Source organism: Xenopus tropicalis, chromosome 4 (assembly GCF_000004195.4).
Source record: "Xenopus tropicalis strain Nigerian chromosome 4, UCB_Xtro_10.0, whole genome shotgun sequence".
Classification (NCBI taxonomy): Eukaryota; Metazoa; Chordata; class Amphibia; order Anura; family Pipidae; genus Xenopus; species Xenopus tropicalis.
The window spans coordinates 152,696,559-152,720,282 of NC_030680.2; the positions used below are offsets into that span (position 1 = coordinate 152,696,559).

Sequence of the window (23,724 nt, forward strand, 5' to 3'; positions counted from 1 at the left end):
AGTACCTAGGGCACAACGGAAGGGGCTGTTAGTTGTGTAACTCATCTCCCCAATACACAGGGTGCCAGGGCCACATATAGGGGTAGGTAGGAGTACCTAGGGCACAACGGAAGGGGCTGTTATTGTGTAACTCATCTCCCCAATACACAGGGTACCGGATCCATCTCCACTAGATCTTTTCCCTTTCTATTCGCAGGGACTGCCTCATGCTTTGCTGCTTAAACAGCGGAACCAGTTTTGTCGCGGGTTTCGCTATATTTTCCGTCCTTGGATTCATGGCTTACGAACAAGGGGTGCCCATTGCCGAGGTGGCAGAGTCAGGTAAGTCAGTGGCAGCAGCGAAACCTCTGCTGGAACCTTGGGGCAAATATCTCAGCAGGCAAGCCGCCATGTTTTGGGGGCGGAGCATCATTTTATAGCTCTTAGTGCTCCTGCAGTCGCAGCAGGAATGGGTTGGGGGGCTGGCCGAGTTGTTAGGGTTCCCAGTCTGTGGGTTTGGTTGGGAGATTTCAGGCCTGGAGGTTGTGGGGTGAGTAATGGGATGGAATTCCGTTGGGTGGATCTATGGTACCAGTGCAACGTTGTAGTAATTCTGTGTATGAGCGGTACCAGTGCAACGTTGTAGTAATTCTGTGTATGAGCGGTACCAGTGCAACGTTGTAGTATTTCTGTGTATGAGCGGTACCAGTGCAACGTTGTAGTAATTCTGTGTATGAGCGGTACCAGTGCAACGTTGTAGTATTTCTGTGTATGAGCGGTACCAGTGCAACGTTGTAGTAATTCTGTGTATGAGCGGTACCAGTGCAACGTTGTAGTAATTCTGTGTATGAGCGGTACCAGTGCAACGTTGTAGTAATTCTGTGTATGAGCGGTACCAGTGCAACGTTGTAGTAATTCTGTGTATGAGCGGTACCAGTGCAACGTTGTAGTATTTCTGTGTATGAGCGGTACCAGTGCAGGGACTGCCAGAGGGACGGGAGAAGTGAATGAGACTGGTACCAGTGTTCTTGATGAGTTGGGATGGGGTCAGTTTAGACAGGGGGGCCCACAGTACTAGAAGCCATAACAGTGGGCTCTACAGGGTATTATGGGTAAGTTCTTTGTCTGTCTCTTGTTTAAGGATTGGTGGAAATGACTGACTGGTGAAATGGGAATATACAGTGTTGTTGGTGTCTCGCAGGGGAACTGAGGAGTTGGGGAGATTCGTCTGTTTGGGCCCAGTGAGGACATAAAGCAAGAGACTGAGTTAGACAGTCAGGGAGGAAATTAGAGGGCAGCTCTGAGAGTGAGAGGTAGATTTCTCTGTATAGAAGTGATACAAAGCACAAAGGAGACTGGAAGAGGGGTCCCAGAATGGAGCCTTGGGGTACCCCAATGTAACTGTACCTATGTAACTGTGTGTGGGTACAACATGTATGTAACATGTATGTAGGGTTCTGAGAGAGGGGCACATTGCCCCCCCCCCCCCCCCCGCTTGGGTTCATTTCTGGTCCCTACATGCCTCAGGTGGGTGTCTGGCCCTTAGTGTGTAACTACATATCTGCCCCCCCCGGGGCCAATAACGGCAACAGTAATTGGGCGCTGAGAAAGCTCCAGAACAATGGCTGCTGCCGATGGGATATAAATTACCCCACAATCTGCCATTAAATACGCCCCACATGAGAACGGGCTTTGTGTGCGTTTGGTCCTTTAGCTTCTCTTTATTCTCTGACAATTTCCAACCAACAAAAGGCTGAAAGGAGAGTAAAAGAGTAAAAAGCCCATTTTCAGCTTCTCTCGTCTAATCACACAGCCCCTCGCTATGATCCCTTTTATTCCAGTTCCAAGGAGGCAGCGCACAATTACTGGGCCTATTGTAGCGCTCTATTCATTATCTGCACTTCCCACAGCCTGGCGTCTCATTTCCCAAGTGCCCCCCCTTATATGGTACAGTCCTACTCACCATCCAACGCCCCCCTTATATGGTACAGTCCTACTCACCATCCAACACCCCCCTTATATGGTACAGTCCTACTCACCATCCCGTGCCCCCCTTATATAGAACAGTCCTACTCACCATCCAACGCCCCCCTTATATGGTACAGTCCTACTCACCATCCAACTCCCCCCTTATATGGTACAGTCCTACTCACCATCCAACGCCCCCCTTATATGGTACAGTCCTACTCACCATCCAACGCCCCCCTTATATGGTACAGTCCTACTCACCATCCCGTGCCCCCCTTATATGGTACAGTCCTACTCACCATCCCGTGCCCCCCTTATATGGTACAGTCCTACTCACCATCCAACGCCCCCCTTATATGGTACAGTCCTACTCACCATCCAACTCCCCCCTTATATGGTACAGTCCTACTCACCATCCAACTCCCCCCTTATATGGTACAGTCCTACTCACCATCCAACGCCCCCCTTATATGGTACAGTCCTACTCACCATCCCGTGCCCCCCTTATATGGTACAGTCCTACTCACCATCCCGTGCCCCCCTTATATGGTACAGTCCTACTCACCATCCAACACCCCCCTTATATGGTACAGTCCTACTCACCATCCAACACCCCCCTTATATAGTACAGTCCTACTCACCATCCAACACCCCCCTTATATGGTACAGTCCTACTCACCATCCAACACCCCCCTTATATAGTACAGTCCTACTCACCATCCAACACCCCCCTTATATGGTACAGTCCTACTCACCATCCAACGCCCCCCTTATATGGTACAGTCCTACTCACCATCCCGTGCCCCCTTATATGGTACAGTCCTACTCACCATCCCGTGCCCCCCTTATATGGTACAGTCCTACTCACCATCCCGTGCCCCCCTTATATGGTACAGTCCTACTCACCATCCCGTGCCCCCCTTATATAGTACAGTCCTACTCACCATCCTGTGCCCCCCTTAAATGGTACAGTCCTACTCACCATCCAACACCCCCATTAAATGGTACAGTCCTACTCACCATCCAATACCCCCCTTAAATGGTACAGTCCTACTCACCATCCAACACCCCCATTAAATGGTACAGTCCTACTCACCATCCAACACCCCCATTAAATGGTACAGTCCTACTCACCATCCAATACCCCCCTTAAATGGTACAGTCCTACTCACCATCCAACACCCCCATTAAATGGTACAGTCCTACTCACCATCCAACACCACCATTAAATGGTACAGTCCTACTCACCATCCAACACCCCCATTAAATGGTACAGTCCTACTCACCATCCAACACCCCCTTAAATGGTACAGTCCTACTCACCATCCAACACCCCATTAAATGGTACAGTCCTACTCACCATCCAACACCCCCATTAAATGGTACAGTCCTACTCACCATCCAACACCCCCCTTATATGGTACAGTCCTACTCACCATCCAACACCCCCCTTATATGGTACAGTCCTACTCACCATCCCGTGCCCCCCTTAAATGGCACAGTCCTACTCACCTCCGTTACCCCCCTTATATGCCACAGTCCTACTCACCATCCAGTGCCCCCCTTATATGGTACAGTCCTACTCACCATCCAGTACCCCCATTAAATGGTACAGTCCTACTCACCATCCAACACCCCCCTTAAATGGTACAGTCCTACTCACCATCCAGTACCCCCCTTAAATGGTACAGTCCTACTCACTATCCAACAACCCCCTTAAATGGTACAGTCCTACTCACCATGATTTACCCCTCTTAAATGGTACAGTCCTACTCACCATCCAATACCCCCCTTAAATGGTACAGTCCTACTCACCATCCAGTACCCCCCTTAAATGGTACAGTCCTACTCACCATCCAGTACCCCCCTTAAACGGTACAGTCCTACTCACCATCCAATACCCCCTTATATGGTACAGTCCTACTCACCATCCAACACCCCCATTAAATGGTACAGTCCTACTCACCATCCAACACCCCCATTAAATGGTACAGTCCTACTCACCATCCAGTACCCCCCTTAAATGGTACAGTCCTACTCACTATCCAACAACCCCCTTAAATGGTACAGTCCTACTCACCATCTAACAACTCCCTTAAATGGTACAGTCCTACTCACCATCCAATACCCCCCTTAAATGGTACAGTCCTACTCACCATCCAATACCCCCCTTAAATGGTACAGTCCTACTCACCATCCAGTACCCCCCTTAAATGGTACAGTCCTACTCACCATCCAGTACCCCCCTTAAATGGTACAGTCCTACTCACCATCCAACACCCCCCTTATATGGTACAGTCCTACTCACCATCCAACACCCCCCTTATATGGTACAGTCCTACTCACCATCCAACACCCCCCTTATATGGTACAGTCCTACTCACCATCCAACACCCCCCTTATATGGTACAGTCCTACTCACCATCCAACACCCCCCTTATATGGTACAGTCCTACTCACCATGACCAATTAAATCAATATTCCCCAATTTGGTTCTAATATGACTCGGTTGGTTCTGCCCGGGGCCCTATCCCCGCGGGATCTGTATGTTCCCCTGTGTTTGGTGTAACTGGCGGCTCATGTAACTGCCCTCAGTCAGTGAGTGGTGTATTTGTGTAGTGTTTGGGGCAGGGAGCAGCTCTGGGCAGGGGTGGGAGAGGATCATGGGTAAAGCAGCACAACAGAACCTGAAACAAATATCATTGGTTTGTAAATAATGAGGGAATGGCGGATTCTGCGCTCGCTGTTTCTATTTATTCCTGGGCCCTTAGTTACAGGCTGTTCCCCTGCCCCTGGGGTAGTTTGTGTTTGGCCCAGGGAATATCCGACTCCTGCCCCTTGGTGCGGCCAACACTGGCTACTTTGTTTCCCCACAGGGAATAACAACTGGAACATCTCAATTTGCCTCTGACACTTCCCATTGTCCAGGCTCCTCCCCCTCTGCTCATGGCGACTTCTTCATCCCCATGGCAACGGCGTCCAACTCTTTGCTTTGTGTTCCAGGTCCCGGATTGGCTTTCATCGCCTACCCAAGGGCTGTCACCATGATGCCCCTCGCTCCCCTCTGGGCGGCGCTGTTCTTTATGATGCTCATCTTCCTCGGGCTGGATAGTCAGGTGGGAATAATGCGACTAATTAATGGCGCTAATAATGCAACTAATTAATGGCGCTAATAAAGCAACCTGCCTGGCACTGATTAAAGGGAAACTACCATGATTGTTATGGGGCACTTTGCTTTCAGCTAACCTATTGTTTCTCCTACTCCCATGTAACTGGAGGAGTCCCAAGCCGGACTTGGATTTCTTACTATTGAGTGCTATTCTGATACCTACTGGGAGCTGCTATCTTGCTCCCTTCCCAATGTTCTGCTGATCGGCTGCTGGGGGTGAGGGGGGGGGATATCACTCCAACTTGCAGCGCAGCAGTAAAGTGTGACTGAGTCTGAGCTTTCAGCCAGCGCTACACATTAGAACTGCTTTCAGCTAACCTATTGTTTCTCCTACTCCCATGTAACTGGAGGAGTCCCAAGCCGGACTTGGATTTCTTACTATTGAGTGCTATTCTGATACCTACTGGGAGCTGCTATCTTGCTCCCTTCCCATTGTTCTGCTGATCGGCTGCTGGGGGTGAGGGGGGGGGGGTATCACTCCAACTTGCAGCGCAGCAGTAAAGTGTGAGTGAGTCTGAGCTTTCAGCCAGCGCTACACATTAGAACTGCTTTCAGCTAACCTATTGTTTCTCCTACTCCCATGTAACTGGAGGAGTCCCAAGCCGGACTTGGATTTCTTACTATTGACTGCTATTCTGATACCTACTGGGAGCTTTAACTGATGGGTTTGTAACAAACAGCTTTACCCCGTGACAGTGTTGCTTTACTGTATCAGCGCCACTAATTACTCTCAATCTGTGCAGTTCGTCTGTGTGGAAAGCTTGGTCACCGCCGTGGTGGATATGTACCCAAAGATATTCCGAAGAGGCTACAGGAGGGAACTGCTGATTCTGGCGCTTTCTATCGTGTCGTATCTCCTTGGACTTATAATGTTAACTGAGGTGAGACCCCCCCCCTCCCTGTTGGCCTTCCGACCTTGTACTGAGCCCTGTGGGCCCAAACCTGCACTTAAAGGGGAAGTTCACCTTGGAGATAATGTTTATTATGATGTAGAGAGGGATATTCTGAGAGAATTTGCAATTGGTCTTTATTTTTTATTATTTGTAGTTTTTCAGTTCAGCAGCTCTCCAGTTTGGAGTTTCAGCAGCTATCTGGTTGCTAGGGTCCAAGTTACCCTAGCAACCAGGGAGTCGTTTGAATAAGAGACCTGTTTATTTATTGGAGAGAACCTGAATAGCAAAATGACTACTGAAAAGTAACAATAACAATAAAACTGGAGCCTCACAGAGCAATAGGGTTTGGCTGCCGGGGTCAGTGACCCCCATTTGAAAGCTGCAAAGAGTCAGAAGACGAAGGGAAATAGTTTAAAAACTATAACAAATAAAGATGACCAATTGAAAAGTTGCCTAGAAGTGGCCATTCTATAACCTACTAAAGGTTAACTTAAAGGAGAATCCACCCTTTATGTACATAGGGAAAGCCCAGAGCTCATTCCCAATCACTGGCCCATAACTGAGAACTGAGCTTCTGTAAAATAATATCATTATTAATATAATATGATATAATATTAGCAATATAATCATTAATCATATAATTGGTTCAATATAATAATACAATTGGTTCTGATCCGAATTAATTGCACGGCTGCTAACGCCGCTAATATGGTATTTGTTACTCAGGGCGGGATGTACGTGTTCCAGCTCTTCGACTCGTATGCAGCGAGCGGCATGTGTCTGTTATTTGTAGCCGTGTTTGAGTGCGTCTGTATCGGCTGGGTGTACGGTAAGTGCCCCCCCCTTATATGTACTGTAACTGCCCCCATACTGTATGTACTGTAACTGCCCCTGTATGAACTGTAACTGCCCCCATACTGTATGTACTGTAACTGCCCCTGTATGTACTGTAACTGCCCCTGTATGTACTGTAACTGCCCCCATACTGTATGTACTGTAACTGCCCCTGTATGTACTGTAACTGCCCCTGTATGTACTGTAACTGCCCCCATACTGTATGTACTGTAACTGCCCCTGTATGTACTGTAACTGCCCCTGTATGTACTGTAACTGCCCCCATACTGTATGTACTGTAACTGCCCCTGTATGTACTGTAACTGCCCCTGTATGTACTGTAACTGCCCCCATACTGTATGTACTGTAACTGCCCCTGTATGTACTGTAACTGCCCCCATACTGTATGTACTGTAACTGCCCCCATACTGTATGTACTGTAACTGCCCCTGTATGTACTGTAACTGCCCCCATACTGTATGTACTGTAACTGCCCCTGTATGTACTGTAACTGCCCCCATACTGTATGTACTGTAACTGCCCCTATATCTACTGCTACTGCCCCTATATCTACTGTAACTGCCCCCATACTGTATGTACTGTAACTGCCCCTATATCTACTGCTACTGCCCCTATATCTACTGTAACTGCCCCCATACTGTTTGTACTATAACTGCCCCCATACTGTATGTACTGTAACTGCCCCTATATCTACTGCTACTGCCCCTATATCTACTGTAACTGCCCCCATACTGTATGTACTGTAACTGCCCCCATACTGTATGTACTGTAACTGCCCCTATATCTACTGCTACTGCCCCTATATCTACTGTAACTGCCCCTATATCTACTGTAACTGCCCCTATACTGTATATACTGTAACTGCCCCTATATCTACTGCTACTGCCCCTATATCTACTGTAACTGCCCCTATACTGTATGTACTGTAACTGCCCCTGTATGTACTGTAACTGCCCCTGTATGTACTGTAACTGCCCCCATACTGTATGTACTGTAACTGCCCCTATACTGTATGTACTGCTACTGCCCCTATATCTACTGTAACTGCCCCTATACTGTATGTACTGTAACTGCCCCTATATCTACTGCTACTGCCCCTATATCTACTGGTACTGCCCCTATATCTACTGTAACTGCCCCTATACTGTATGTACTGTAACTGCCCCTGTATGTACTGTAACTGCCCCTGTATGTACTGTAACTGCCCCCATACTGTATGTACTGTAACTGCCCCTGTATGTACTGTAACTGCCCCTGTATGTACTGTAACTGTCCCCATACTGTATGTACTGTAACTGCCCCTGTATGTACTGTAACTGCCCCTGTATGTACTGTAACTGCCCCCATACTGTATGTACTGTAACTGCCCCTGTATGTACTGTAACTGCCCCCCATACTGTATGTACTGTAACTGCCCCCATACTGTATGTACTGTAACTGCCCCTGTATGTACTGTAACTGCCCCCATACTGTATGTACTGTAACTGCCCCTGTATGTACTGTAACTGCCCCCATACTGTATGTACTGTAACTGCCCCTATATCTACTGCTACTGCCCCTATATCTACTGTAACTGCCCCCATACTGTATGTACTGTAACTGCCCCTATATCTACTGCTACTGCCCCTATATCTACTGTAACTGCCCCCATACTGTATGTACTGTAACTGCCCCTATATCTACTGCTACTGCCCCTATATCTACTGTAACTGCCCCTATACTGTATGTACTGTAACTGCCCCTATATCTACTGCTACTGCCCCTATATCTACTGTAACTGCCCCTATATCTACTGTAACTGCCCCTATACTGTATGTACTGTAACTGCCCCTATATCTACTGCTACTGCCCCTATATCTACTGTAACTGCCCCTATATCTACTGCTACTGCCCCTATATCTACTGTAACTGCCCCTATATCTACTGTAACTGCCCCTATACTGTATGTACTGTAACTGCCCCTATATCTACTGCTACTGCCCCTATATCTACTGTAACTGCCCCTATACTGTATGTACTGTAACTGCCCCTATATCTACTGCTACTGCCCCTATATCTACTGTAACTGACCTCATACTGTATGTACTGTAACTGCCCCTATATCTACTGCTACTGCCCCTATATGTACTGTAACTGCCCCCATACTGTATGTACTGTAACTGCCCCCATACTGTATGTACTGTAACTGCCCCCATACTGTATGTACTGTAACTGCCCCCATACTGTATGTACTGTAACTGCCCCTGTATGTACTGTAACTGCCCCTGTATGTACTGTAACTGCCCCCCATACTGTATGTACTGTAACTGCCCCTGTATGTACTGTAACTGCCCCTGTATGTACTGTAACTGCCCCCATACTGTATGTACTGTAACTGCCCCCATACTGTATGTACTGTAACTGCCCCTGTATGTACTGTAACTGCCCCTGTATGTACTGTAACTGCCCCCATACTGTATGTACTGTAACTGCCCCTGTATGTACTGTAACTGCCCCCATACTGTATGTACTGTAACTGCCCCCATACTGTATGTACTGTAACTGCCCCCATACTGTATGTACTGTAACTGCCCCTGTATGTACTGTAACTGCCCCTGTATTTACTGTAACTGCCCCCATACTGTATGTACTGTAACTGCCCCTGTATGTACTGTAACTGCCCCTATATCTACTGCTACTGCCCCTATATCTACTGTAACTGACCCCATACTGTATGTACTGTAACTGCCCCTATATCTACTGCTACTGCCCCTATATCTACTGTAACTGCCCCCATACTGTATCTACTGTAACTGCCCCTATATCTACTGCTACTGCCCCTATATCTACTCTAACTGCCCCATACTGTATGTACTGTAACTGCCCCCATACTGTATGTACTGTAACTGCCCCTATATCTACTGCTACTGCCCCTATATCTACTGTAACTGCCCCCATACTGTATGTACTGTAACTGCCCCCATACTGTATGTACTGTAACTGCCCCTATATCTACTGCTACTGCCCCTATATCTACTGTAACTGCCCCCATACTGTATGTACTGTAACTGCCCTATATCTACTGCTACTGCCCCTATATCTACTGTAACTGCCCCCATACTGTATTGTACTGTAACTGCCCCCATACTGTATGTACTGTAACTGCCCCTATATCTACTGCTACTGCCCCTATATCTACTGTAACTGCCCCCATACTGTATGTACTGTAACTGCCCCCATACTGTATGTACTGTAACTGCCCCTATACTGTATGTACTGTAACTGCCCCTATATCTACTGCTACTGCCCCTATATCTACTGTAACTGCCCCCATACTGTATGTACTGTAACTGCCCCCATACTGTATGTACTGTAACTGCCCCTATATCTACTGCTACTGCCCCTATATCTACTGTAACTGCCCCCATACTGTATGTACTGTAACTGCCCCCATACTGTATGTACTGTAACTGCCCCTATATCTACTGCTACTGCCCCTATATCTACTGTAACTGCCCCTATATCTACTGTAACTGCCCCTATATCTACTGCTACTGCCCCTATATCTACTGTAACTGCCCCCATACTGTATGTACTGTAACTACCCCTATATCTACTGCTACTGCCCCTATATCTACTGTAACTACCCCCATACTGTATGTACTGTAACTGCCCCCATACTGTATGTACTGCTACTGCCCCTATATCTACTGCTACTGCCCCTATATCTACTGTAACTGCCCCTATATCTACTGCTACTGCCCCTATATCTACTGTAACTGCCCCTATATCTACTGTAACTGCCCCTATATCTACTGCTACTGCCCCTATATCTACTGTAACTGCCCCTATATCTACTGTAACTGCCCCTATATCTACTGCTACTGCCCCTATATCTACTGCAACTGCCCCTATATCTACTGTAACTGCCCCTATATCTACTGTAACTGCCCCTATATCTACTGTAACTGCCCCTATATCTACTGTAACTGCCCCTATATCTACTGTAACTGCCCCCATACTGTATGTACTGTAACTGCCCCCATACTGTATGTACTGTAACTACCCCTATATCTACTGCTACTGCCCCTATATCTACTGTAACTGCCCCTATACTGTATGTACTGTAACTGCCCCGATACTGTATGTACTGTAACTACCCCTATATCTACTGCTACTGCCCCTATATCTACTGTAACTACCCCCATACTGTATGTACTGTAACTGCCCCTATATCTACTGCTACTGCCCCTATATCTACTGCTACTGCCCCTATATCTACTGTAACTGCCCCTATATCTACTGTAACTGCCCCTATATCTACTGCTACTGCCCCTATATCTACTGTAACTGCCCCTATATCTAATGTAACTGCCCCTATATCTACTGCTACTGCCCCTATATCTACTGTAACTGCCCCTATATCTACTGTAACTGCCCCTATATCTACTGTAACTGCCCCTATATCTACTGCTACTGCCCCTATATCTACTGTAACTGCCCCTATATCTTACTGTAACTGCCCCTATATCTACTGCTACTACCCCTATATCTACTGCTACTACCCCTATATCTACTGCTACTGCCCCTATATCTACTGCTACTGCCCCTATATCTACTGCTACTGCCCCTATATCTACTGCAACTGCCCCTATATCTACTGCTACTGCCCCTATATCTACTGTAACTGCCCCTATATCTACTGCTACTACCCCTATATCTACTGCTACTGCCCCTATATCTACTGTAACTGCCCCTATATCTACTGCTACTGCCCCTATATCTACTGTAACTGCCCCTATATCTACTGCTACTGCCCCTATATCTACTGTAACTGCCCCTATATCTACTGTAACTGCCCCTATATCTACTGTAACTGCCCCTATATCTACTGCTACTGCCCCTATATCTACTGTAACTGCCCCTATATCTACTGCTACTGCCCCTATATCTACTGCAACTGCCCCTATATCTATTGTAACTGCCCCTATATCTACTGCTACTGCCCCTATATCTACTGTAACTGCCCCTATATCTACTGTAACTGCCCCTATATCTACTGTAACTGCCCCTATATCTACTGCTACTGCCCCTATATCTACTGCTACTGCCCCTATATCTACTGCTACTGCCCCTATATCTACTGTAACTGCCCCTATATCTACTGTAACTGCCCCTATATCTACTGTAACTGCCCCTATATCTACTGCTACTGCCCCTATATCTACTGCTACTGCCCCTATATCTACTGTAACTGCCCCCATACTGTATGTACTGTAACTGCCCCCATACTGTATGTACTGTAACTACCCCTATATCTACTGCTACTGCCCCTATATCTACTGTAACTGCCCCCATACTGTATGTACTGTAACTGCCCCGATACTGTATGTACTGTAACTACCCCTATATCTACTGCTACTGCCCCTATATCTACTGTAACTACCCCCATACTGTATGTACTGTAACTGCCCCTATATCTACTGCTACTGCCCCTATATCTACTGTAACTGCCCCTATATCTACTGCTACTGCCCCTATATCTACTGTAACTGCCCCCATACTGTATGTACTGTAACTGCCCCTATATCTACTGCCCCTATATCTACTGCTACTGCCCCTATATCTACTGTAACTGCCCCTATATCTACTGTAACTGCCCCTATATCTACTGCTACTGCCCCTATATCTACTGTAACTGCCCCTATATCTAATGTAACTGCCCCTATATCTACTGCTACTGCCCCTATATCTACTGTAACTGCCCCTATATCTACTGTAAACTGCCCCCTATATCTACTGTAACTGCCCCTATATCTACTGCTACTGCCCCTATATCTACTGTAACTGCCCCTATATCTACTGTAACTGCCCCTATATCTACTGCTACTACCCCTATATCTACTGCTACTACCCCTATATCTACTGCTACTGCCACTATATCTACTGCTACTGCCCCTATATCTACTGTAACTACCCCTATATCTAATGTAACTGCCCCTATATCTACTGCTACTGCCCCTATATCTACTGTAACTGCCCCTATATCTACTGCTACTACCCCTATATCTACTGCTACTGCCCCTATATCTACTGTAACTGCCCCTATATCTACTGCTACTGCCCCTATATCTACTGTAACTGCCCCTATATCTACTGCAACTGCCCCTATATCTACTGCTACTGCCCCTATATCTACTGTAACTGCCCCTATATCTACTGTAACTGCCCCTATATCTACTGTAACTGCCCCTATATCTACTGCTACTGCCCCTATATCTACTGTAACTGCCCCTATATCTACTGCTACTGCCCCTATATCTACTGTAACTGCCCCTATATCTACTGCTACTGCCCCTATATCTACTGTAACTGCCCCTATATCTACTGCTACTGCCCCTATATCTACTGTAACTGCCCCTATATCTACTGCAACTGCCCCTATATCTACTGCTACTGCCCCTATATCTACTGTAACTGCCCCTATATCTACTGTAACTGCCCCTATATCTACTGTAACTGCCCCTATATCTACTGCTACTGCCCCTATATCTACTGCTACTGCCCCTATATCTACTGCTACTGCCCCTATATCTACTGTAACTGCCCCTATATCTACTGCTACTGCCCCTATATCTACTGCTACTGCCCCTATATCTACTGCAACTGCCCCTATATCTACTGTAACTGCCCCTATATCTACTGTAACTGCCCCTATATCTACTGTAACTGCCCCTATATCTACTGCTACTGCCCCTATATCTACTGTAACTGCCCCTATATCTACTGCTACTGCCCCTATATCTACTGTAACTGCCCCTATATCTACTGCTACTGCCCCTATATCTACTGTAACTGCCCCTATATCTACTGCTACTGCCCCTATATCTACTGTAACTGCCCCTATATCTACTGCTACTGCCCCTATATCTACTGTAACTGCCCCTATATCTACTGCTACTGCCCCTATATCTACTGCAACTGCCCCTATATCTACTGCTACTGCCCCTATATCTACTGTAACTGCCCCTATATCTACTGTAACTGCCCCTATATCTACTGCTACTGCCCCTATATCTACTGTAACTGCCCCTATATCTACTGTAACTGCCCCTATATCTACTGTAACTGCCCTTATATCTACTGCTACTGCCCCTATATCTACTGCTACTGCCCCTATATCTACTGTAACTGCCCCTATATCTACTGCTACTGCCCCTATATCTACTGTAACTGCCCCTATATCTACTGTAACTGCCCCTATATCTACTGCTACTGCCCCTATATCTACTGCAACTGCCCCTATATCTACTGCTACTGCCCCTATATCTACTGTAACTGCCCCTATATCTACTGTAACTGCCCCTATATCTACTGCTACTGCCCCTATATCTACTGTAACTGCCCTTATATCTACTGCTACTGCCCCTATATCTACTGTAACTACCCCTATATCTACTGTAACTGCCCCTATATCTACTGTAACTGCCCTTATATCTACTGCTACTGCCCCTATATCTACTGCTACTGCCCCTATATCTACTGTAACTGCCCCTATATCTACTGTAACTGCCCTTATATCTACTGCTACTGCCCCTATATCTACTGCTACTGCCCCTATATCTACTGCTACTGCCCCTATATCTACTGCAACTGCCCCTATATCTACTGTAACTGCCCCTATATCTACTGTAACTGCCCCTATATCTACTGCTACTGCCCTTATATCTACTGCTACTGCCCCTATATCTACTGTAACTGCCCTTATATCTACTGCTACTGCCCCTATATCTACTGTAACTACCCCTATATCTACTGCTACTGCCCCATCATCCCCCTATAGTCTGTATTCCCTGCCCCCCTGGAACTAACTGGTCAGTGGATTTCAGTTTCCAATCAATGCAATTCATCTACATGCAAACTCCTCCCCTTTGGTGCCTCCTCCCACTTATGCTGATACCATTGGCCTAATATATAGGGGCGGAGACAGGGGAAAGTGTTGTATAGCGGGGTGACTGTTACCCCAATGTTTCTATATATCTGTAACCTTGTTATGGGCTAAGGGGGCCCAGCCTGAAGGCCAGTTAGGGGGGGATTTGGGGTGAGTGCTTATTTGTGCCCTGGGTACCCCTGGAACTATAGCGGGGTGACTGTTACCCCAATGTTTCTATATATCTGTAACCTTGTTATGGGCTAAGGGGGCCCAGCCTGAAGGCCAGTTAGGGGGGGATTTGGGGTGAGTGCTTATTTGTGCCCTGGGTACCCCTGGAACTATAGCGGGGTGACTGTTACCCCAATGTTTCTATATATCTGTAACCTTGTTATGGGCTAAGGGGGCCCAGCCTGAAGGCCAGTTAGGGGGGGATTTGGGGTGCTTATTTGTGCCCTGGGTACCCCTGGAACTATAGCGGGGTGACTGTTACCCCAATGTTTCTATATATCTGTAACCTTGTTATGGGCTAAGGGGGCCCAGCCTGAAGGCCAGTTAGGGGGGGATTTGGGGTGAGTGCTTATTTGTGCCCTGGGTACCCCTGGAACTATAGCGGGGTGACTGTTACCCCAATGTTTCTATATATCTGTAACCTTGTTATGGGCTAAGGGGGCCCAGCCTGAAGGCCAGTTAGGGGGGGATTTGGGGTGAGTGCTTATTTGTGCCCTGGGTACCCCTGGAACTATAGCGGGGTGACTGTTACCCCCAATGTTTCTATATATCTGTAACCTTGTTATGGGCTAAGGGGGCCCAGCCTGAAGGCCAGTTAGGGGGGGATTTGGGGTGAGTGCTTATTTGTGCCCTGGGTACCCCTGGAACTATAGCGGGGTGACTGTTACCCCAATGTTTCTATATATCTGTAACCTTGTTATGGGCTAAGGGGGCCCAGCCTGAAGGCCAGTTAGGGGGGGATTTGGGGTGCTTATTTGTGCCCTGGGTACCCCTGGAACTATAGCGGGGTGACTGTTACCCCAATGTTTCTATATATCTGTAACCTTGTTATGGGCTAAGGGGGCCCAGCCTGAAGGCCAGTTAGGGGGGGATTTGGGGTGAGTGCTTATTTGTGCCCTGGGTACCCCTGGAACTATAGCAGGGTGACTGTTACCCCCAATGTTTCTATATATCTGTAACCTTGTTATGGGCTAAGGGGGCCCAGCCTGAAGGCCAGTTAGGGGGGGATTTGGGGTGAGTGCTTATTTGTGCCCTGGGTACCCCTGGAACTATAGCGGGGTGACTGTTACCCCAATGTTTCTATATATCTGCCAGTACCACTGATCCGGGGGGGGGGATCCCACAACTTCCCAGCTGCCCCTGTAACCCCCCTGTAACCCCCCTATACATGAATGTGGGTGGGTTCCCTAAGATGCCGTTTCTCGTTACAGGAAGCAATAGGTTCTATGATAATATAGAAGATATGATTGGACATCGCCCGTTTGTATTAATAAAGTGGTGCTGGATGTTCTTCACCCCAGGGATCTGCGCAGTGAGTATCGGGGGGTCCGGTTGGGTCTGTGAGTCGGTATTTCTGGGACTATTGGGGGAATCACACAAGCTCTTCCAGCCTTGGAGTCGTAAAACTTGTAAATCCGATTGGTTCCATGGGCCTGAGCTCCGCCCCCATCGAATGGGCCAATGGATTTGGAGTTCAGATTTCCCAATCTCTTTGGTGTTAAAGGACAAGTCAACCCAAGACATAGGGGCGGGGCAAGCAATATATGATTGACAGATCAGCTTTTTAAGGGATTTGGAATGATTTCTTAGGGTGACGGCTTTAAAGGGGTTGGGCCAAAGCCATTCTGATTGGTCAGTCACATAATCTCTCTCTCTCCCAGAGCATCTTCATATTCTTCTTGGTGAAGTACAAGCCGCTGAAGTACAATAACGTATATACTTACCCCGCGTGGGGGTACGGCATCGGCTGGATGATGGCTCTCTCCTCCATGGTGTGTATCCCCCTGTGGATCATTATCAAGATGTGCCAGACTGAAGGCAGCTTTATACAGGTGAGAGAAGCCACGCCTACCAGGAAAGGCAACATCACTTGGGGGGGCAAAATCTAATGCACCCCCAGCGACTTTAAAGGGAAACTACACCCCCAGAATGAACACGTGATGGGCTGTGTGCTCCCTCAGGGATCAGCTGACAGGAAGTGATGGGCTGTGTGCTCCCTCAGAGGTCAGCTGACAGGAAGTAATGGGCTGTGTGCTCCCTCAGACATCAGCTGACAGGAAGTGATGGGCTGTGTGCTCCCTCAGAGATCAGCTGACAGGAAGTGATGGGCTGTGTGCTCCCTCAGAGATCAGCTGACAGGAAGTGATGGGCTGTGTGCTCCCTCAGAGATCAGCTGACAGGAAGTGATGGGCTGTGTGCTCCCTCAGGGATCAGCTGACAGGAAGTGATGGGCTGTGTGCTCCCTCAGAGATCAGCTGACAGGAAGTGATGGGCTGTGTGCTCCCTCAGAGATCAGCTGACAGGAAGTGATGGGCTGTGTGCTCCCTCAGAGATCAGCTGACAGGAAGTGATGGGCTGTGTGCTCCCTCAGAGATCAGCTGACAGGAAGTGATGGGCTGTGTGCTCCCTCAGAGATCAGCTGACAGGAAGTGATGGGCTGTGTGCTCCCTCAGAGATCAGCTGACAGGAAGTGATGGGCTGTGTGCTCCCTCAGAGATCAGCTGACAGGAAGTAATGGGCTGTGTGCTCCCTCAGAGATCAGCTGACAGGAAGTGATGCAGCTCTAACTGTAACAGGAAGTAGTGTGGGAGCAAAAGGCAGAACTCTGCCCATTCATTGGCTGATGGGGCCTAGCATGTATGTGTGCCTTGGCTTGTTTGTGTGCACTGTGACTCCTATGATCCCAGGGGGTGGGGCTTAGTACTTAAAGTGGCAGTTTCCTATTTAGGATTACCCAATGGCACATTCTGCTAAATAAGTATATTTATATGGAAATGGTTTATTTAGATGGAGCCGGGTTTTACATGAGATGTTTATACAATATATTTGTATAGGGACCGACACTGTTTGGGGGTTTAGTTTCCCTTTAATCCCTTCCCTGAATCCCCCGGCCAGTACTCCTGTTGGGAGAAAACTGCCCCGGCCGGGGTATATGTGGGCGAGCGTTCCTTCTAGGCCCCCTTATACACAGGAGCCCTTATTAACCCCCCAACACCAAGGTCTGACTTTTATTGTCATAACCAGAACATCTAATTGGACAGTTTATGAACTTTGTACCAAACCCAATTCATTACTCAGATACGTTGTGTATAGAGTTACATATGGTCTGTATCAATCCCTCGCTCACTGGGTACCCAGCGATATACATAGAACTAAGGCTTTGTACCTTGGCCGTTGGGCAGTAGCCGCCCCAAAACCTGCTTTTATCTTTAAACCTCAGAGAAAATATGCACCGATATTATCCTACAAACGGGGTTTCACACAATATTTGGTGAACGTAACGAGGTTAACGAGGCGACCGATATCGGCAAAAGCCTTGGATATCAATTACCCCATTTATTGGGCAGGTCTGAAAATTTTGATTGGGTGCTGCTGAAGGCGCCCGAAAATTGGGTGAATGTTAATGCTGAATCGTTAGATAGAATTCTATTGTTTGTACCTATGTGGCCTTTAGTGGAGCAGAATAAAGAACTTGGCTGCGACCAATGGTTCTAGGAAAGATCATAATACTGATCATTTACTGATTACTGTCTCTACATGTGTTTAGAAGAGGGAATTCTTAGTACTGTCTATGGCAGGGGATTTTCTGGCGATTAGTAGTTGTGACAAGTAGCTGCTACTAAATATCTCCGTGTGGCTTCACCCTTATGGTCTTCAGAAAACAACGACATGTAGGCCGATAAAATAAATGGGAAAGTAGGAATTCAACTGGGTATGATGGATATTATTAACAAGATGAGTCTTTATTGGGAACAACCAAAGGAATTTGGGTTGAAAAATGGCACCATGGCTGACCTTCCTCCAGTCTGTGGTTTGTCATCTTGGTCCAACTGAGAGGACTTTTCCCTGCCTCCGACTGTATAACCCAGGGTTGGGCAAATTTTTTGGCTCAGGGGCCACATACTTACAGACGGGCCGGCGTTTCTGCTTGTCAGTCCCTAGACGTCAAGTCTGACGTTATGAGACTTGCGGAGTCAGCTGTAGCGGGCCGGACGTGGCCCGTGGGCCGTAGTTTGCCCACCCCTGGTATAACCCATGGGAACCCATAATTCCTAATACATTCAATTTCTTTACTCTGCTGGTTCCAATCACCTTTATTAGGGTTTGGGATTAATGCAGTGTGGGTTGTGGAACCCTATGGGGATGCGAAACGCGTGAGGCGGATACACCTTGGGCTTTGGGTATTTTTGAATAAATTCATGTTTTGGGATATTTATTCTATAGATGTTTATTCCCTAATAATGTCCCTGTGTCCGACCCGCAGAAACTGAAGACCTTGACGTTACCAAGCCCAGAGCTGAAGATGAGGGGGAAACTGGCGGCCGGCGCCGCTACAGCCAACGACTGCGAAGCCAAACTGAAAGGCGACGGCAACATCTCCGCCATCACAGAGAAAGAGACGCACTTCTAAGGCAACAATTCCACTCCTTTTGTAAAACACAAACTCAGATAAACAAACAGATCTCACTTAAATAGAGCGTCTCGCTTGCTCCGCACAAAGTCTTAACAGGTTAATTGTGAGTGCACTCTGTATACTTGTCTAAAGGTGATTTTTTTTAATTATTATATAAGTGACTGATTTCAGAAGAGTGTTGTGCGGTCTCTTTAGTGCCAATTGTACGTAATATTGTGACTGCTCGATGTTCCCTAGCGCTAGAGACACCCGGGTACCGTGCTGTGCGCCTTTATACCTGCGTTTCCTGCCGTGTCGTGTTTCTAACCCGCGTCCGTAGCGCCTTCCACTTTATTCTGTGTTTGTCTAGAAAGTTCCACCTCCACGTTCCTTGTTAACTGAGTGGATTAACTGCCCCGGAGTTGTAGCCGTTTAGCCTCCCGCGTCTCATCGTATCCGTGTAACCGACTCTTCCTATTGTGAGCTGCAAAAATCACAGAAAAGGGTCATTTGTATTGTTTAAAAATGTATTTTTTTGTTCCTGTTGTTTTCTGGGGATCTAAAAAGCTGGCGAGGTCGATGGGAGGAGTCATTACAGCTCCTCCCTCCCAGCAGCGTCAGCGGCCATTTCTTTCCTGTATCATGAAATCTAGACCAATTTATTCTAGATCTTTCTGTCACACAAAGCCATTCCCTAGGGATCTGCCGAAAGGGAACAGTTTAAAGGGGAAGCTTACCCTTAAGTTACCTTTTACAAGAGAAAAGGGAATCACTTAACCATGAAATAAACCCAATAGGGCTGTTCTGCCCCAATAAGGGGTAATTATATCTTAGTTGGGATCAAGTACAGGTACTGTTTTATTATTACAGAGAAAAGGGAATCATTTAACCATGAAATAAACCCAATAGGACTGTTCTGCCCCCAATAAGGGGTAATTATATCTTAGTTGGGATCAAGTACAGGTACTGTTTTATTATTACAGAGAAAAGGGAATCATTTAACCATTAAATAAACCCAATAGGGCTGTTCTGCCCCAATAAGGGGTAATTATATCTTAGTTGGGATCAAGTACAGGTACTGTTTTATTATTACAGAGAAAAGGGAATCATTTAACCATTAAATAAACCCAATAGGGCTGTTCTGCCCCAATAAGGGGTAATTATATCTTAGTTGGGATCAAGTACAGGTACTGTTTTATTATTACAGAGAAAAGGGAATCATTTAACCATTAAATAAACCCAATAGGGCTGTTCTGCCCCCAATAAGGGGTAATTATATCTTAGTTGGGATCAAGTACAGGTACTGTTTTATTATTACAGAGAAAAGGGAATCATTTAACCATTAAATAAACCCAATAGGGCTGTTCTGCCCCCAATAAGGGGTAATTATATCTTAGTTGGGATCAAGTACAGGTACTGTTTTATTATTACAGAGAAAAGGGAATCATTTAACCATTAAATAAACCCAATAGGGCTGTTCTGCCCCCAATAAGGGGTAATTATATCTTAGTTGGGATCAAGTACAGGTACTGTTTTATTATTACAGAGAAAAGGGAATCATTTAACCATTAAATAAACCCAATAGGGCTGTTCTGCCCCAATAAGGGGTAATTATATCTTAGTTGGGATCAAGTACAGGTACTGTTTTATTATTACAGAGAAAAGGGAATCATTTAACCATGAAATAAACCCAATAGGGCTGTTCTGCCCCAATAAGGGGTAATTATATCTTAGTTGGGATCAAGTACAGGTACTGTTTTATTATTACAGAGAAAAGAGAATCATTTTTTAAAATCTGAATTATTTGGTTAAAATGGAGTCTATGGGAGGCTTTCCATAATCCGGAGCTTTCTGAATGACAGGTTTCCATACCTGTAGTCTGTTATAGAAAGATTCCTATTAACTTTGCAATTGGTCTTCATTATTTGTTTGTTATAGTTTCTGAATTATTTGCCTTTCTCTTCTGACTCTTTGCAGCTTTCAAATGGGGGTCACTGACCCCGGCAGCCAAACCCTATTGCTCTGTGAGGCTCCAGTTTTATTGTTATTGTTACTTTTTATTCCTTATCTTTTTTATTCAGCCCCTCCCCTATTCATATTCCCATCTCTCGTTTAAACCACTGCCTGGTTGCTAGGGTAAATAAGACCCTAGCAACCAGAAAGCTTCTAAAATACCAAACGGAGAGCTGCTGAATAAAAAGCGAAATAACTGAAAAAATTAAAAATGAAGACCAATTGCAAATTTTCTCAGAATATTAATGCTGACATCATATTAAAAGTTAATTTACAGGGGAACTACCCCTTTAAGGTCAGCAATGGTCCATCTGGGCGGATTAAATGAACAAATGAATAATAAGTATTGAGGCGCTGGGGGCGGTTCCCCTGGGTCCTGTACTGAATGGGGCCCAATCCCATAGGTTCCGCCATTCCAGCTACAGACCAAGCAATAATGGAGAATATTGATGATATTTATATTTATTCATCAGGCACCTTGGCAGTTGGATCGGTACCGGACGCTCCCGGGCCGGCTGAGCCTCAGAACCAGAATTCTTTCTTAGCTGTAAGTTTAATAGGAGACCTTCCCCATAGGGATCTGCGGGTCCCAGTCGGTTCTGTTACATGTTGTTTGTTCTGTTCATTGGTTCAGTACCAATATCTGGACTTCTGAGGTGGTACCGACGTATTCAGTGAAGGTTAGTAATGTTACATAGAGGGACACAGAGAGCAACATTATATATAATAGGATTAAAGGACATGTAAACCCTACGTTTCCCACCATGTATATCAGTTGGGCACATCTCCCCCACCCAAATCCCACCCTTTGTACTGCACATACCCCCTCATTCCCCAGCACCATCACATTTTCCTAAAAGAAACAGCAGCTTTAACCCGGCCGCCATTTTCCCTCTCACACATCTTCAACATAGTAACATGGCAAGTTAGGTTGAAAAAAGACACACGTCCATCAAGTTCAACCTTAATGCCTATATATAACCTGCCAACTGCTAGTTGATCTTCATGTGCCCTGTAAAGGCCAAGCAATGAAGAATGCAGGCTTACACAGGCAGAACTAGCCTGGAAGGTGTGTTTGAGAAGAACTGAGCATGCTCAGTAGCCCAGAGCCAAAATCAATTCCTAAGGGAGGGGGCCGCGTGGGTTAGAGGAGGAGAAGGAACCCCGTGTGATTAAGGGGGTGCCGCAGCCTCACTATTAACCTATCGGGGGTTTACGTGTCCTTTAATTACACTGTCGGGCCATGAGATGAACATGTGACCCACACGCGCTACAGGTATTGCTAATGACGTGTCCAGAGCTGCAAAATAGGCGGGGCTAGGGCCAATCTGCAGCCAATCACAGGAGGAAAAAAATATGGGAAATTTCCATAAACAAATCAGCCTATTTTCTATACGGGATCAGAATGCAGGCTTACACAGGCAGAACTTGCTTGGATTGTGCTCTGTTACGCTTACACTGAGCTCCGCCCTGTTTCCTATTGATATAAAGCCTGGCATTGGCCAATCACTTGGTACCAGTGTATCATGGGGCGTCGCCAAGCAATGGCGGATACAGTAGCGCAATCTCTCCTTCCCAATACCTCCCCCTCCCGCTGTACAGCCAGGGATATTACATATATCTAAATACTATAATATATACTATACTAATATACAGCATTATATGTCAGATTTTATATTTATATTAATATACAGTTTATTATACACATCCGGGCATTATATTCAGTGTAGATAGACTGCCGCCTCCTTTCCATACAAACTATACATTGTAAATACGTAGAATGATTTACTGCATTGCCATAGAGCAAATACCAGAATGATTTACTGCATTGCCATAGAGCAAATACCAGAATGATTTACTGCATTGCCATAGAGCAAATACCAGAATGATTTACTGCATTGCCATAGAGCAAATACCAGAATGATTTACTGCATTGCCATAAAGCAAATACCAGAATGATTTACTGCATTGCCGTAAAGCAAACACTGTATTTTGTCATATAAACATTTTAAAGATTTGGCTAAACAGCAGCCCAATAGAAACGCGGCCGCCATGTTGTTTCTGCTCCATGCCGGGGGTTTGCCAGCTCCAATGATGTCCCTATTTTTCCATTGAGAAGCTCCAAAATGGCTGAAATGTGAGTCTTGGTGAATTTTTCCAGGGTGGGATTGGGCCCTAGTGAGCCCCCCCAGACCCGATCCCACCAGCGACCCCCCCCCGGGCCAATGATCTCTCCCCCCTGATGCCCTGAAGGTTAGCGCTATGTATGTGCCCCTGGGGAGGGGGTTGGGCCCGGGGCAAGTTGGGGGGCCAC

The 23,724-nt window shown here is 46.5% G+C and overlaps 1 protein-coding gene across 3 annotated transcripts in view; it reads left to right on the forward strand.

Moving 5' to 3' along the window:
* The window catches only part of LOC100497766 (sodium- and chloride-dependent GABA transporter 3), a 119,942-nt gene extending 100,351 nt beyond the window's left edge, over positions 1-19,591 (forward strand). For all 3 annotated transcript variants that reach the window (XM_031901299.1, XM_031901297.1, XM_031901298.1), the window contains exons 9-15: positions 197-321; positions 4,951-5,063; positions 5,860-5,997; positions 6,736-6,838; positions 16,216-16,316; positions 16,666-16,836; positions 19,269-19,591. In XM_031901299.1, the coding sequence (XP_031757159.1) occupies positions 197-321; positions 4,951-5,063; positions 5,860-5,997; positions 6,736-6,838; positions 16,216-16,316; positions 16,666-16,836; positions 19,269-19,415 (898 nt within the window). In that variant the 3' untranslated portion in view covers positions 19,416-19,591. The remainder of the gene's footprint in view (positions 1-196; positions 322-4,950; positions 5,064-5,859; positions 5,998-6,735; positions 6,839-16,215; positions 16,317-16,665; positions 16,837-19,268) is intronic.
* The last annotated feature ends 4,133 nt before the right edge of the window (positions 19,592-23,724 follow it).